Source organism: Sciurus vulgaris (assembly GCF_902686455.1).
Source record: "Sciurus vulgaris genome assembly, chromosome: 8".
Lineage (NCBI taxonomy): Eukaryota > Metazoa > Chordata > Mammalia > Rodentia > Sciuridae > Sciurus > Sciurus vulgaris.
Window position 1 is genome coordinate 107,567,409 of NC_136468.1, and position 14,254 is coordinate 107,581,662.

A 14,254-nucleotide genomic window follows, 5' to 3' on the forward strand; every position below is an offset into this window, starting at 1 on the left:
TGACATGAGAATAGGTGCAAAAGGCTCATTCCTTTAGGGCTGTACCTTCTAAGACTTCTCTAGTTATTCATGGGAGGACATGATTCAGGAAAGGTTCCAGGGATCAGACCAAATGAAGAAGCAAATGTAGTCGGTAAAATTCCAGACTCTTTCTCAACAGTATGCTCATACCTGCAGTTAACTTTTTCTGGAGAAGTTCCTGGTTGTGGAGAGAGACTTTCAGATTTCCATCCTCTCTTATCCCAAAACAGGCATTGAATCCACTGGAAATGTACTGTATAGTTCACTGCCTTAGCAAAGTATTTGTTTGGAGGTCTTCTGTCATAGTCAGCATCTAATAAGGATAAATATCCCACGTTGGCACCTAAACAGAGAAAAAGCAAATAGAAAGTACAATCTGAAGTTTGCAAAAGGCATATTCCATTCCAAACAGACAGAGGAGCTAGCAAGTGGGGATAAGCAGAAAGAGATGGACAGGGATTAAAAGGGGACATTAAATTCTAGCCATTTTTTTGTTCCCAGCACATTTAAATGGTGAACTAAACACATCCAAACTTTCATTTGGTAATGGCAGAGTGCTAGGAAAGAAAAAAGTATTTCTAGTGCTAGTCATGTTCCAAGTCCTCCCTGAGACCCTGAACAAATTGGTCACTCCATCTTCGTGGGGATGGAGAGAGTTCAGTGTCTTCAATTGCCTTTCAAGCTCTTTAATTTCTCCCCAGCCCCTCAGTCAACCTGTCAAACATCTAGAGTCTGTACCTTTCCTGTTAAGGGCAGTATAGTGACTGGTGGGGATTTTTGTTTCTTTTTTTTTTTTTTTTTTTTTTTTTTTTTTGTGGAGGAGATTGAACCCAGGGGCACTTAACCACTGGACCACCTCCCCAGCCCTCTTAAAATTTTTTTGAGACAGGGTCTTGCTACATGCGTGTTACCTTACTAAGTTGTTAAGGCTGGTTTTGAACTTGCTATCCTCCTGCCTCAGCCTCCCTAGTCACTGGGATTACAGGTGTTCACCACTGCACCCAGTGACCCATTTGATTTTAACCTATCATTTCCAGATAATTTTTATATTTAAAAGCAAAAACAGGTTGTGGGTGGTGGCGCATGCCTGTAATTCCAGCAGCTTGGGAGTTTGAGACAGGGGAATCTTGAGTTCAAAGCCAGCCTCAACAAAAGTGAGGCACTAAGCAGCTCAGTGAGACCCTGTCTCTACATAAAATACAAAATAGGACTGGGAATGTGGCTCAGTGGTCAAGTGCCCCTGAGTTCAATCCCTGGTCTCCCTGCCCCAAAAAATAAAAATAAAACACATTTTAATCTTTCACTTATTTAAAATTTTCTCCTGATATTTTTATTTTTTTCTCCTGATATTTTTAAACAAATGATACCTGAGCAGTTAAATATGAACTATTTGTGTAAATATGGAATTCGATCCATTCCTCATGCTATTCACAATAATAAGCAACAGCTGATCAGAGGTAAAAATGGAAAAAAAAACTGTACAAGTATTGAAATAGCACATGAATAACTTCTTCTAGAACCTGAATATAAGGAATTAGTTTTTAACAATGGCTTAACAATTAGTTTTTAAACAATAGGAATTAGTTTTAATCTAAGAGTCATACAAGAAAATGCTGGTAAATTTCACTCTTAAAATTTTTTTGCAAGACAGAAAATCCAATAAAAACAAAGTAAAAAAAAATCAATGGCGAGCTGTAAGAAAATACATGCAATTATATTACAGAAAAGTGACAAATCACCCTAACTTAAAAAGAGCTCTTAAAAAAACAAGAAAAAACAAACTCAGTAGAAAAATAGGTATGTATGAATAGTGGGAGACACTTGAAAAATACTCAATTCATATAAAATGCATATTTAAACTATCATTTTTCACTTATCTGATAAAATTCAATAGATCAAAAATATCTTCTGTTGACAAAGCTGTGGGAAAGCAGGTACTTTTAGTCATTGCAGGAGGGCAATTTGGAATACTTATAAAGCCATAAATGCATTTTCTTTTTGACCCAGAAAAACCATATCTGGGAATTAACTTGAAGATACACCCCTCCCCCAGAGACAATACAGTATATCCACAAACCTCTTATGTACACACAGAAGACTGAAGAAGATGATTGAAGAATACTGATGGAGTGACTTGTAAATATGTAATTTAACCAAGAAAGAACAATACAAGAGAGTATAGGAAAGAAGCGAAAGTTGTGTGTGTGTGTGTTGCTCAGTTTCCCAAGCTGAAACACTAGAAAAATAAAAGATGAACTAATTAAAACATAAGGGATGCTTCAGAACAGGTAGAGTGGGTAATATTTTTGGAAGCAGGATTTAGCTCTGAATATGTGCATCTTTTGTTATGGTGAGATTGCAATAAATCACGGAGCCCATCTTAAAGCAGGGGACTGAATCATCTTTATTCACCAGCTTCTGGGCTCCCAGCTGGTGGAATGAGGGCAGACTGCAAGTCTACACTCTTCAATCCCCTCCAAGGGTTAGAGCGCACATTTATAGTCCAAAACCACATTAATCATTAGTGGCTGTTGCTATGATTTAAAACTATAAACAAACATCATGAGATCTAAAATCATAAGCAGAAGGAGAAGTGGGTCAAAACGACCCTTAGTTGAGTACAAGTTAAAGAATAGTTACTAAAGTCTAGATGAACATTCTCTGACAGGGAACATGTCCAAGAAAAATGGGAACCAAAAAGAGAACAATTTTACATTGTATAAGAAGAACAGAAACATTTGTGTTTCTAAGCAAGGTGTGCTAAGCAGGATCAGGATAGCAGAGGCAGAGTTTTTTCATGCGAGAAGCATTTCTTATGTGATAAGAAGTCTCAGGGTAAAATGGAGTCTGTTTGGTTATTGCCCATATAGCCTGGCCCATAACACTTTAAATATGGTTTAGACAAGTGAATGATGTAAACATCTCACATATTCAAAAAAAAAAGAATAAAAGTAAACTCTACTATTAAATACATGCAGAAAAAACAGTGAACTTAATTTTACATAAAGTTGATATCAAAACTCCACACAAAGACAATAATTAATTTGAATAATTTTTGACTCTGTGCTCTTTGACCAATACCAACTTATCTTTGAGAATGGGGATACAAATGTACCATGGGAGAAAGTAAGAAGGAACTCAGGGTGATGGGTTTGAATTAAAGGCATTAGCATGAGCTCATCACACACACCCCCACAGAGTTACTAAATCAATGACATGCCAATGGCAATGAGCACATTCAGTACCCAGGTCTGGAATTCTAAATGTCCGCATGACAAAGAGCTGATTCCAAAGAAGGGCAGGCCAAGTGCAAGACAAGGCAGGGCACCCTGCACCCCAGGAAGCAAGCAAGCACTCAAGGGTTTGCTATGCCCTGCCAAAAAAATTCCAGAAGCACCATGAGGGAGTTCCCTTGGACTAAGTTGAGCATCGGAAAGAAAAATGACAGAAATGAACTGAACACATTGAACTTTTGAGAAACTCTATACACTGATAGACAAAAGAGTAAGGGTTAGGGAGAGAGACAGAAGCTCTCCCTTACTGAAGAATGCCACCTAATTTATGGCGGAACTAGAAAGTCATCATTTTGTAGACCACTGTATACCACCAACATTGACTTAAAACCTTGGGTGAGAGGCTGTGGGGGAGAGAACCCTCAGCTGGCTCAGGAGCTTCATTCACCTCACAATGACTTACTAAGTGGGGGAAAGTGACCTTTTAAGACTGGAGGGACTCTCCTCAAGCCAACTACCATGTTGGCATCACCTGCTGACTATGCACCAAATGCCTACAGACTGAATTTAATCATAAAATACCATATGTTTCTAGAATGTGAGGCATCAAAAGAAATGACTGACTTGGAATAATAAAAAAGTCATTGTTATTTTTAAAAATTAAGGTGAAAGTGGGGAAAGTGTTCTAGATTTTAAAGGGACTGTGGAAACATGGCAATGAAATGTACTCATGAAGTCTGACTTAATTCTGAATAAGAAATATAAAGAGGTTTAATAATGGGGCCTGGGGAGATAGCTCAGTTAGTAAAGTGCTTGCCTTACAAGCACAGGGCCCTGGGTTTGATCCCCAGCACCGCAAAAAAATAAATAATGACTACAGGGGACATAGTAAGTTAATGTTGATTGTTTTTGGTTATACTGGTACTCAGTTCAGTAGGAGATGCATGTCAAAATATTTAAGAATGGAATGTTATGAATCTGAAACTTTCTCTTCACTGGGATCTCCTCCTCCTCCCCCAAAGAGCCCTCCACCAGGCACACAAGCATGCACACTGATGCACATAGGTACACACACCAGGATAAATTCAGTGTAATAAAAGGTGAGCTGGTGATAAATCCAGATGGAATAATACAGGTGTTAGTTTTACTTTTAAAACTTTTCTGTCAGTTTGAAATTTCTTACAATGAAATATGATGGAAAAGAAGTGTGAAATGCAAAATTTTAAAAATTGCCATGAATTTTAAAAATTCAGAATTTAAAAGTTTTTATTCATATTTCATAGTTATACAGAGCAGTGGGGTTCATTTTGACATATTCAAACATGCACATATTATAATTTGCTTCCTTTTAAACTCCAGGATTTCCACTTTCCCTCCCCCTGCTCCCCTTTCTCTACTCTATTGGTCTTCCTTCTATTTATATATTCTTTAATTGGTGCATTATAGATATACATAAAGGTGTCATTCAATGTGATATATCCATGCATGCACATGGCACAGTTTTGTTAATTTCATTCTGAAGTTTCTCCCTCTTCCCATCCCTCTTCCCACTTCCCTCCTCCCTTCTCCTGGATCCCCTTCCTCTCTCCACTGTTTTCCCTTCCATTTTCCTGGGATCCCCTTTCTTGTTTTAATTCCTGATTGTTATGGTTTGGATGTGAGGTGTTCCCCAAAAGCTCACATGTGAGACAATGCAGGGAGGTTCAAAGGAGAAATGATCAGGGGAGAATTCAATCAGTGAATTAATCCCTGATGGGATTAATTGAAGTGGTAGAGCATGACTGGAAGAGATTGGAATTGGGGCATGGCTTTGGGGTATATATTTTGTATCTGGAGAGTGGAGTCTCTCTTTCTCTCTCTCTCTGCTTCCTGATGATGTGAGCTGCTGCCCTCTGTTACTCTCTTGCGCCATGACATCCTGCCTTTCCTCAAGCCCCAAAGGAATGGAGCGGGCCTTCTGTGGACTAAGACCTCTGAAACCATGAGCCCCCAAATAAACTCTTCCTCCTCTACAATCATGCTGGGGGTCATTTAGTCACAGCAGTGAAGCAGTTGACTAAAACACTGACTTCTCTCTAGCTTCTACATAAGAGAGAAAACATTCAACCTCTGACTTTCTGTTTGGCTTATTTAATTTGAATTTGACTAGCAATACAGTTGGATCTATTTCTAAAAGAAGTGAATAGCTCAATCAGAAAAATGTGAAATTACACTCCATTTATGTATGATCTGTCAAAATGTATAAATGCATTCTACTGTCATGTACAACTAATTAGTACTAACAAAACTTAATTAAAATAAAAATAAGAAAAAGAAATGAATAGTTATGAAGTGACTGGGTCTCAGAGGAAAGTACCAATATCTCACTATAGAAAAATTTAGAGATAAAGGGACTGGCCCATTCACCTGGGGGTCAGAAGCCAACTTGTCCTTCAAGGTCTGCGCAGCATGCTGGACATGAGTCTGGAGTATATGTCCTATTAGTCCTGTGTGGTCCACTTAAGCACACAGAGCTCCAGTTTCTTGTTCTTCAGGGGAGGTCACTGAGGCTCAGAATCCTGAGCAACCAGGTCAGACTGCTGTGAAGGGGTGAGCCCCAAGGCCAGCATGCTATGTCCTGCCCACTGCTTCTACAAGGACCATCAGAGGGGGCCTGTGCTCTGTGGATGTGACACGCAGGGAAGCCTCACTTCTGAAGTCGTGGTTCTTGGTGCCCAGCAGGGAGGCAGAGGCAGCAGGCCAGAAAGCAAAGTCAAGGCACTCCAACAAAGGGGGCGAATAACCTCTAGGATCAGAGGCAGAGGTAGAAGGCCAGAAAGCAAAGTCAAGGCACTCCAACAAAGGGGGCGAATAACCTCTAGGATCAGAGAAACTCCACTGAAGAGTCCAAGGAAGGAAAAGGGAAGGAACTGCAGACCACTACCAGTGGAACAAACCCAGGACCCTGAGACACAGGAGGAGCCACAGCCTGAGGCAGGGAGAGGAGGAGAGGTGGGCAGGGTCATGTGAACAGTGTGTGTGTCCCCCACACCACTGTGTGACAGGACAGTGCTTGGTTATGGGGTGGTTTTCACAAGAGTATTGAGAAACGGTTTGTATATTAGCAGGCTGAGAGACGATTTGGATGGTTGTGTCATGAGAAATTAAAAAAACTGCTCTGCACACACAGGTTGTGGCTGGTGTTCTTATTACCTGAAGAGAATTGAAATTTAAAAAACGTCTTGACCACTGACCTTTCTGTGGAACAGCAGGTATGTAAATTTGAACAATTTGCTCATCCCAGGAGTAGATTTGTTTCACAAGAAAATCAGAGGGAGTAGGTTTCTTGGAGAATCTAGGAGATAGAAAAGAAATAGTGAAATCTAGTTTTTTTTTTTTTTTTTTTCCTCTTTCAACTCTTTCATTACATAATTTGAAAAACAACCTTCTTGCTGCAAGAAGTATCATGGGCTAAAATGATCTGATATGCTGATCCCATGGCACCAGTTGGCCTTTTAATAAAAACTTCTAGATGACACTTTCATCCTTCATCTCATTAAAAGAAAAGGACAAAAAACAAACAAACAAAAAAACCCTAAAGCTTCAGTACAAGAGAAGAATGAGAATAACCAGCAGAGTTTGTAGAAATAGAATGTACAGTGCCAGTTCCGTGCTAGGAGGGGCGCTGCCGCACATACACAGCTGCCTTAATGCTGCATCACACCTGTGGGCAGAGCTGGAACCTAGCAGATGAAGGATAATAAGCACAAAGTGGTCAGACTAAGAAATTTCTAGGAACTAATTTACTACTTCTATGTGTTGAAGAAGCAAGTTACAACCTGAACTCTTTAAGCAAATAGACAATTTCAGACATTTGATGGTTCATTTGGCAGAATGAGGGCAAGTCAGTGGTCAGGATCTGCACTGTGCCAGGGCTAGCAGGCAGTGCCTGTCTAAGAGGGCGCTTGCTCATGAGTGTCCTTTGGTTCAGTCAACCTACCCTCTCAATCAAACAGGTGCAGTGGAATAGCATCTCCACATCTGCAGTAAATCCCATAAACTCAAGGCTCACATTATCAATTTCAATGTAAGATTCCAACTAATCTTAATATTCATTTATTTAGTCTTTTTATGTAATTTAGTCATTAAATGTGGTCATCCAATTTCACAAACTAAATATCACTGAGAGATAATTTATGAAATCTCTTTAGATATATAAATTTGAACACATTTTCTCCTTTAAAGAGAGAGGAAAGAAAGAAAGAGAGAGAGAGTGGGGGGAGGGAGGGAGGGAGGGAGGGAGGAAGGGAGGAAGGGAGAAGGAAGGAAGAGAGAGATTGAGAGAGGGAGGGAGGGAAAAGCAAAGCAAAGAATAGAATAGAATATAAAATTCTGGCTCATATCTCCTCTGTGAGAGACAAATAGATTCCCAAATAAGATCACACATATCATTACTAACAATTCAGATGTTTCTCATTCCAATTAATAGGCAGGAATCTAACCTCAAAAACAAACAAATGGAAGCTTATTATCTAAATAGTAAAATAAATACTCTCTTTAGACAATGAGCCTTGTTATTGCTTTGAAAATATTTAAATTCACTAATCTTTCACAAAACGTTGTTAGGTTCAGTGAGTCTGGCTGCAATCTCGTCTGCACTGACACAGTCATCCTCAACACACCTCACTAGCAGCATGACGGGAAACGCTCTGGTGATGGGCTTAGAAAACTTGATTTGTATCTGTAGAGACTCCTGGGGGTTTTGGGAGAGCCCAATGAACTGATGGTAATTCACCTTTTCCCGAAGCAATGTAAACTTTGTTTTATTTCTCTTATTATCCTGTCATCGAGAAGAAAATAAATTAAACAAAAGTTGTCTTTGGAAAGGTGAGTGCATTAAAAACCAATCTGCACAGCCTAACTGAAGCAGGCATGGAGCAAGGCTCTCCTTACTGAACTGTCTTCCTCCCCAAACTCCACAGTCACGGGCGTCTCCAGTCGTCGTCTGTGGATGGGTCTCCTGCTGGAGCAGCTGTAGAGGGTGAGCCCCACAACATCGCCAACCTTAGGAAGCAAAGACCATCTCAGAAAACAAAGCCAACAGTTGACTCAAACGAGAAAAGGAGGAAACCGAGGTATAGTGGTGGTACCATCACGGTTCTGCAAAATTGTGTGCCACGTACTAGAGAATCACACAGAAACCAAAACTAGCCCTACCAGTTAGGATGGCAGGAGTAGGGTGATTTTAATGCTTCACTTATGTTACCCTTATTAAAATTATTAGTTTTAAAATATTTTGAGTTTTTAAGAGCTCATACAAAAAGGAATACCTGCTTATTGTAGATATAGGAAGGCACAGAGGTATTTAGAAAAGTGAAGAACAGCTTGCCCATTGCTCAGAGAAAACACCTTTGGGGTGATGCATTTCAAACCTTTTCTATGGATTAAGTACACACTGGGGAAAAATTCAGTCTTCATTATTTTTTTGCATAAAATTTCCTAAAGTCCATAAAATTCCCTGATGGACATAATTTTCATTAGTTATATGTAAATCACAATTCACTTAAATGACCAGTGAACAGTTAGGTACCTATTTGAGTTATCATAAGTGATATTGTTTTGAATAAACAAAACAAAACTAATCATCTTGCTTTGAAATCTTTCCTCATTTCCTTGGTGTGAATTTCTACAACTGTTAACAGGGTCTGGGGATTTTGAAAAACTCCTGGTGCCTAGTGACGAAGCACTTTCAGAAAGCTTATACCAACCAAACACCTTGGTTCCCCCGTGATATCTCCACAAGCGATATTTTATATAATTATATTTTTATAAGTTAAAAAATCATTTTAGTTGCTATTTCTTTATTTCTTGCTAGTATGAATTATTTTCAAATACTGATTAGCTATTTCCAGTTCTCTAAAAAAAAAAAAGAAGCGAATACTCTATAAAACAAGTATTTTTTTTTCCAAAATAAGATGCACATCATTAATCAGTAGATTTATTCATTAGATTTCATTGGGTGCTCAAATGAGCCAAGTATTGGAGCAGGGCCAGGAGGCTGAGGACAGAGAGAACACAGGGAACATTATCTCTCTTCCAGGAGAACTCACATGGTTTCTAAATGCAGAAACTGATGTGGATATTCACAAATTGCCAAGTGGTTGTAACAATCCTTCCTGACTTCCATATCCTAATTAAGTTTAGGCCAGATGTGCCTCCCAGGTGAGAGAAAAAGGAAAAGAAAGTTCTGTAGACCCTGGGCCCCTCCTCAGGTTTCATTCCAGTTGAAACCTGCATTTGATTTTTAGGAACAAGCAAACCTGTCTCAGTCATAATCACCTTACCACATGTTCTAACCTACTGGAGACTTATATTCTCTGATAACAGAACCACAGGAAATATTGAATGGGTCCGATTAGCCAGGTATGAGGAACACCAAGTTTTGCTAAGATTTTTCTGGAGAAACAGATCTTTCAAGAGGAGCAGAATCAGCAACATGTTCAAGGTGTCCCCTCTAGGAACTAAAAAACAGGTGCAAATGTGCCAACCAAGTCTCCTTACCACTAAAGCCATCACTGAAAATTTGAAATGACCATGAACAGTGCCAAGTCACCACTGTCCTGTACCTTCCCAGGTGCTCCTGCCTCTGGATAAGGACTCTTCTTGAAAAGCATGAGCTGGCTTATGTAGCAAAGGCTCTGCATTCCCTCTTCAGCAGGACTTTGCCCTGCCAGGTCACCAGGTAAGTGCACCCGGACAGAGCCCAGGTTCTGGATGGAGCTCTGAAGGTTGTGATGATGAAGGATCTGGAACTCCATCTGCCCAGCATTCATGATGAGCTGATGCTCATGGCTCAAGGAGAGACAGCCCTGAAACACAGAGCTTGGGGAATCATACACTTGCATGCAAATAAACAAACTGTCTTGAATGCCAATCAGGGGCAAGGTGAAAAGTCATTCCGGGATAACTGGTCTAAAGGTAGGCCTCAGAAAGCTTGGAATGGAACCACCATTTGACCCAGCTATCCCACTCCTTGGCCTACACCCAAAGGACTTAAAATCAGTATACTACAGAGATACAGCCACATCAATGTTCATTGCTGCTCAATTCACCATAGCCAGATTGTGGAACCAAGCTAGATGCCCTTCAACTGATGAATGGAGAAAGAAACTGTGACATATATATGCAATGGAATATTACTCAGCCATAAAGAATGATAAAATTATGGCATTTGCAGGCAAATGGATGAAATTGGAGAATATCAGGCTAAGTAAGATAAGCCAATCTCAAAAAATTAAAGGACGGATGATCTTGCTGATAAGTGGATGATGACATATAATGGGGGGTGGGAGGGGTTAGCATTAGGGTTAGGGTTAGGTTTAGGGTTAGGGTTAAGGAGGGTGGCAAGAATGGAGGAAAGAAGGACTGTATAGAGGGAAAAGAGGGGTGGGAGGGGTGGGGGGAAGGATAAAAATAACAATGAATCAAACAACATTACCCTATGTAAATTCATGATTACATAAATGGTATGCCTTGACTCCATGTACAAACAGAGAAACAATATGTATCCCATTTGTTTACAATTAAAAAAAAAGGTAGGTTGCATTCATTTGCCTGAGCAAAGATTTGCTCAGGAACTAAAATGGCAAATAATAATTAAAGACAAACTTCTTTCTTTTGTTTCAACAAACCCCTTCTGTGATATTTTATTCATTTTAAAACAATTTCTGTGCTTCTTAGAGGATCCTAGCCCATCAAAACTGTTTTAATACTATGATTATTTTAATGATGGTTGAGCATAGAGCCCTTGGGCTTATTACAGGATAGTACCCAAGGAATGTTTATAAATATATGTTATGATTTGGATCTAAAAATGTTCCCAAACAACTCATGTGTTAGGCAACATAACAATGTTCAGAGGTCAGAGGTGAAAAGATTGGATTATGAAAATTGTAATCTTATTTTATTAATCACTTATTAATCAACTGGATTAATAATTTGAATGAACTGCTGGGTGGTAACCGTAGCCAGGTGGGGTGTGGCTGGAGGAAATGGGTCACTTAGGGTGTGACCTCAGAATATATTTTGTTTCTGACTCCTTGCTCTCTCTCTCTTTCTGCTCCTTGGCTGCCACAAGCTGAGCACCTTTCCTCAGCCATGCCCTTCCACCATGATATTCTGAATCGCCTCAGGCCCAGAGCAATGGAGTCAGATGGCCACGGACTAAACCTGTGCAACATGAGCATGAGCCCCAAATAATTCTTCCTCCCTCAAGTTGTCCCTGCCAGGTATTTTGGTCACAGTGATAAAAAGTCGTAACACAATGTGCTAATGTGTAATGACAAATATTACCAGATTCAAATAGAATATTTACTATCCCATTTCCCAAGTAATTTCAGCAGTTATCAGTTACATAAACCAGGAGACTTGGGTAACAGGGATGATAGATTGAAGGAGAGGAGAGACAAAAGCCCATCCACTAATTCACTCTTTCCTAAAAGCACTGACCATTTCATAAGATGAAAAAAACAAAAACAAAAACAAGCAAATAAATCTATAAGATAATTTTGCAAAACTCCTGAAGCAGAAATAAGTGAAATGAAATTTGGATTTTTTTAAAAGCAGTTCTAGATCAGCAGGGCTACTTTTTAAATTAATGCATGTAATTGTTTGCATTACTTCATATCATTCCTCAAAAAATTGAAGGTACCCTGAAAAATAATGTTTCTAAGTCCAAAATCTTCCCAAATATCCCGAATGACAATCTATCAAAACATTGGGAACATTATCCAATTATCACAAAAACATAAAATTTCCAAATACCAAACTACCACCCAGAATTATAGTCATAGTTCTTCAGGAAACAATTCTACTTTCAGTTGTTAGAAACAATTACAAATGCAAATTATCATCTAGGAGAGGAGCACAGAGGCTTCACTGTTGTTTGTTGGTGCTAAGGGTCTGACCCAGGGCGTCATAGGTGCTAAGTATGTGCCCTACCACTGAGCTACATTCTCAGCCTGGAAGCTGTGTTTTTATGTGTGGAGGGGAAAAAAAAATCTCACTTACCAGTAAAACCTCTGAGATAATCTTCATTCCTTCTTCTTGTAGATAGTTCTCATTCCTAGATTTTTCTTGTGCAGAGGTTTCCCAGACTCCAGAGATGAGAAGGAGAAGTTCTAGCCCAAGTCGTCTATCAACCACAAACCTCCCCAAGAGCTGTCCTTGAGCAAGGAGTGAACTCATGTACTTTAGAATGTGCACTGCACTCAGAAAGCTTAACTACATGGAAAGAAGAGATGTAAATAAAACGTTTCCAGGCACACAATGCATATGCTCCTGCCTTTTTTATTATAATTGAGAATTAAAATTACTGAACTTGGGGTCAGGTGAACTGGATCAAGTACATGTTTGGTCTCTAGGTAATTACTGGCCATCTTCCTTAATGGCAGTTTGCTCTCTGTTATTCAGTTTTCCTCCCATAAAATGACAAGAAAAAACAAATTGTTCTTAACATAAAAGCATAAAGGTCTAAACTCTACTCACAAATCCTTTCACAAAAGAGTCCCAACCTCCTTCTCTCTTCCCATCACCCAAATAAGTTCTGTGTTGAGTCATGCTGAACCCTTAATTTCTCCCAAATAATCAAGGTTTTCTCCTGGTACCTTATGGCATACAGATCTCTCCTACCAGCAATACCTTTAATCACTTGTTACCCAGCAAAATCCTACTTTTCTGCAGGTCCTGATTATGGACCATTTTCAAATATACACAAAGGTTGAGAGAATAGTAGAGTCATACAATGAACCTGCCACCCACCTTCAAAAATTATCCTTCACTGGTAATAGTTTTTCTTCTATGTCTTACTCAGTTTTTTGCAAATATTTAAATCTTAGCTATGTATATCCACTAATACTTTAGCCTGCATTTCTGATAGATAAAGACTCTCTAAAAGCTGGCTCACAATGCTATGATTATATCTAAAAAAAGTTATGATTCTTTCTTATTTATCTTTGAAACCAACTTCAAATGTGTACTGAAGTCCGCTTCACCATTGCCTGTTTCTGCAGAATTCTGTGATTTTTCCAAATTATGGGACTCAGCATATTTATTGAAGTATATCTGTTTCCACATTTAATTTCATTTTTCCATGCCTAAAAGATAAGGACTAGATCTTCTTTGTTCCTTAGCAGTTCCCAAAAATTGAAAATAAAAATGTGTGCAATGACATAAAATTGAGATTGAGATTTCATTTTTCAAGTCATACTTATTTAATCAAATGCAATGTAGAAATACCTTTTTAAATCAAATTCTCCTAAAAGCAATAAAATTAAAGTAGTTTGGACATACATTTAAACTACTTAATAAAGGCCCCACCAAGAGGTAAATTTCCATCAAAATAGGATTTAAAATATAAAGAATAATCTTTCATCAGAAATTTTTAAATGCCTCAGAGAACATATTATGGCCACTTTCACACTGCCCACTTTTAAACCAAACATATGGTTTAAAGTGGTTACTTTAGAAATGTCAATCATGTTCAATTTTATTTACCACTTGAAGTCAAAAACTGCTTGCTGCAGACTGTAGTATTCATCCCTCACACGAGAGAGGGATTTTGGTAAGGGTGGTTTGATCGCCACCAGATTCATCCTCCTAAGCACTGTGCAGGGTCATTGCTGGGCAGTAATTCCACATCCCAGGTCCCTGGAGTTCAGCTGAGTCTGTGTGACCATTGCTCACCAGAAGAATGTGGATGGAATGAGGCATGGCACTTCCAGGGCAACACTGTCCACAAACAGTGGACCTTCTCCACTTTCTATTGCCCTGACTGGGGAAGCCATAGAGTAAAGATGTTGGGAGCACAAGAGGAAAGAGTTGGAGTACCTAAGTCCTCATGGGGAAGACCCCCACTGAAAACCTACTATAGAACATGTGTGAGTGAATAAACTTCCATCTATTCAGTTACTGAGATCTCAGGGTTATTTGTTATAGCATTTGACATTACTTTAACTAATACA

At 39.1% G+C, this 14,254-nt stretch overlaps 1 protein-coding gene across 1 annotated transcript in view; it reads right to left on the reverse strand.

The window, feature by feature from the left end:
- The window catches only part of PKD1L1 (polycystin 1 like 1, transient receptor potential channel interacting), a gene marked incomplete at both ends in the record, with an annotated part of 63,891 nt that overhangs the window by 35,651 nt on the left and 13,986 nt on the right, over positions 1-14,254 (reverse strand). The window contains 6 exons of the mRNA XM_079150398.1: positions 172-364; positions 6,488-6,588; positions 7,916-8,073; positions 8,187-8,297; positions 9,860-10,102; positions 12,303-12,515. Coding sequence (XP_079006524.1) covers positions 172-364; positions 6,488-6,588; positions 7,916-8,073; positions 8,187-8,297; positions 9,860-10,102; positions 12,303-12,515 — 1,019 coding nt within the window. The remainder of the gene's footprint in view (positions 1-171; positions 365-6,487; positions 6,589-7,915; positions 8,074-8,186; positions 8,298-9,859; positions 10,103-12,302; positions 12,516-14,254) is intronic.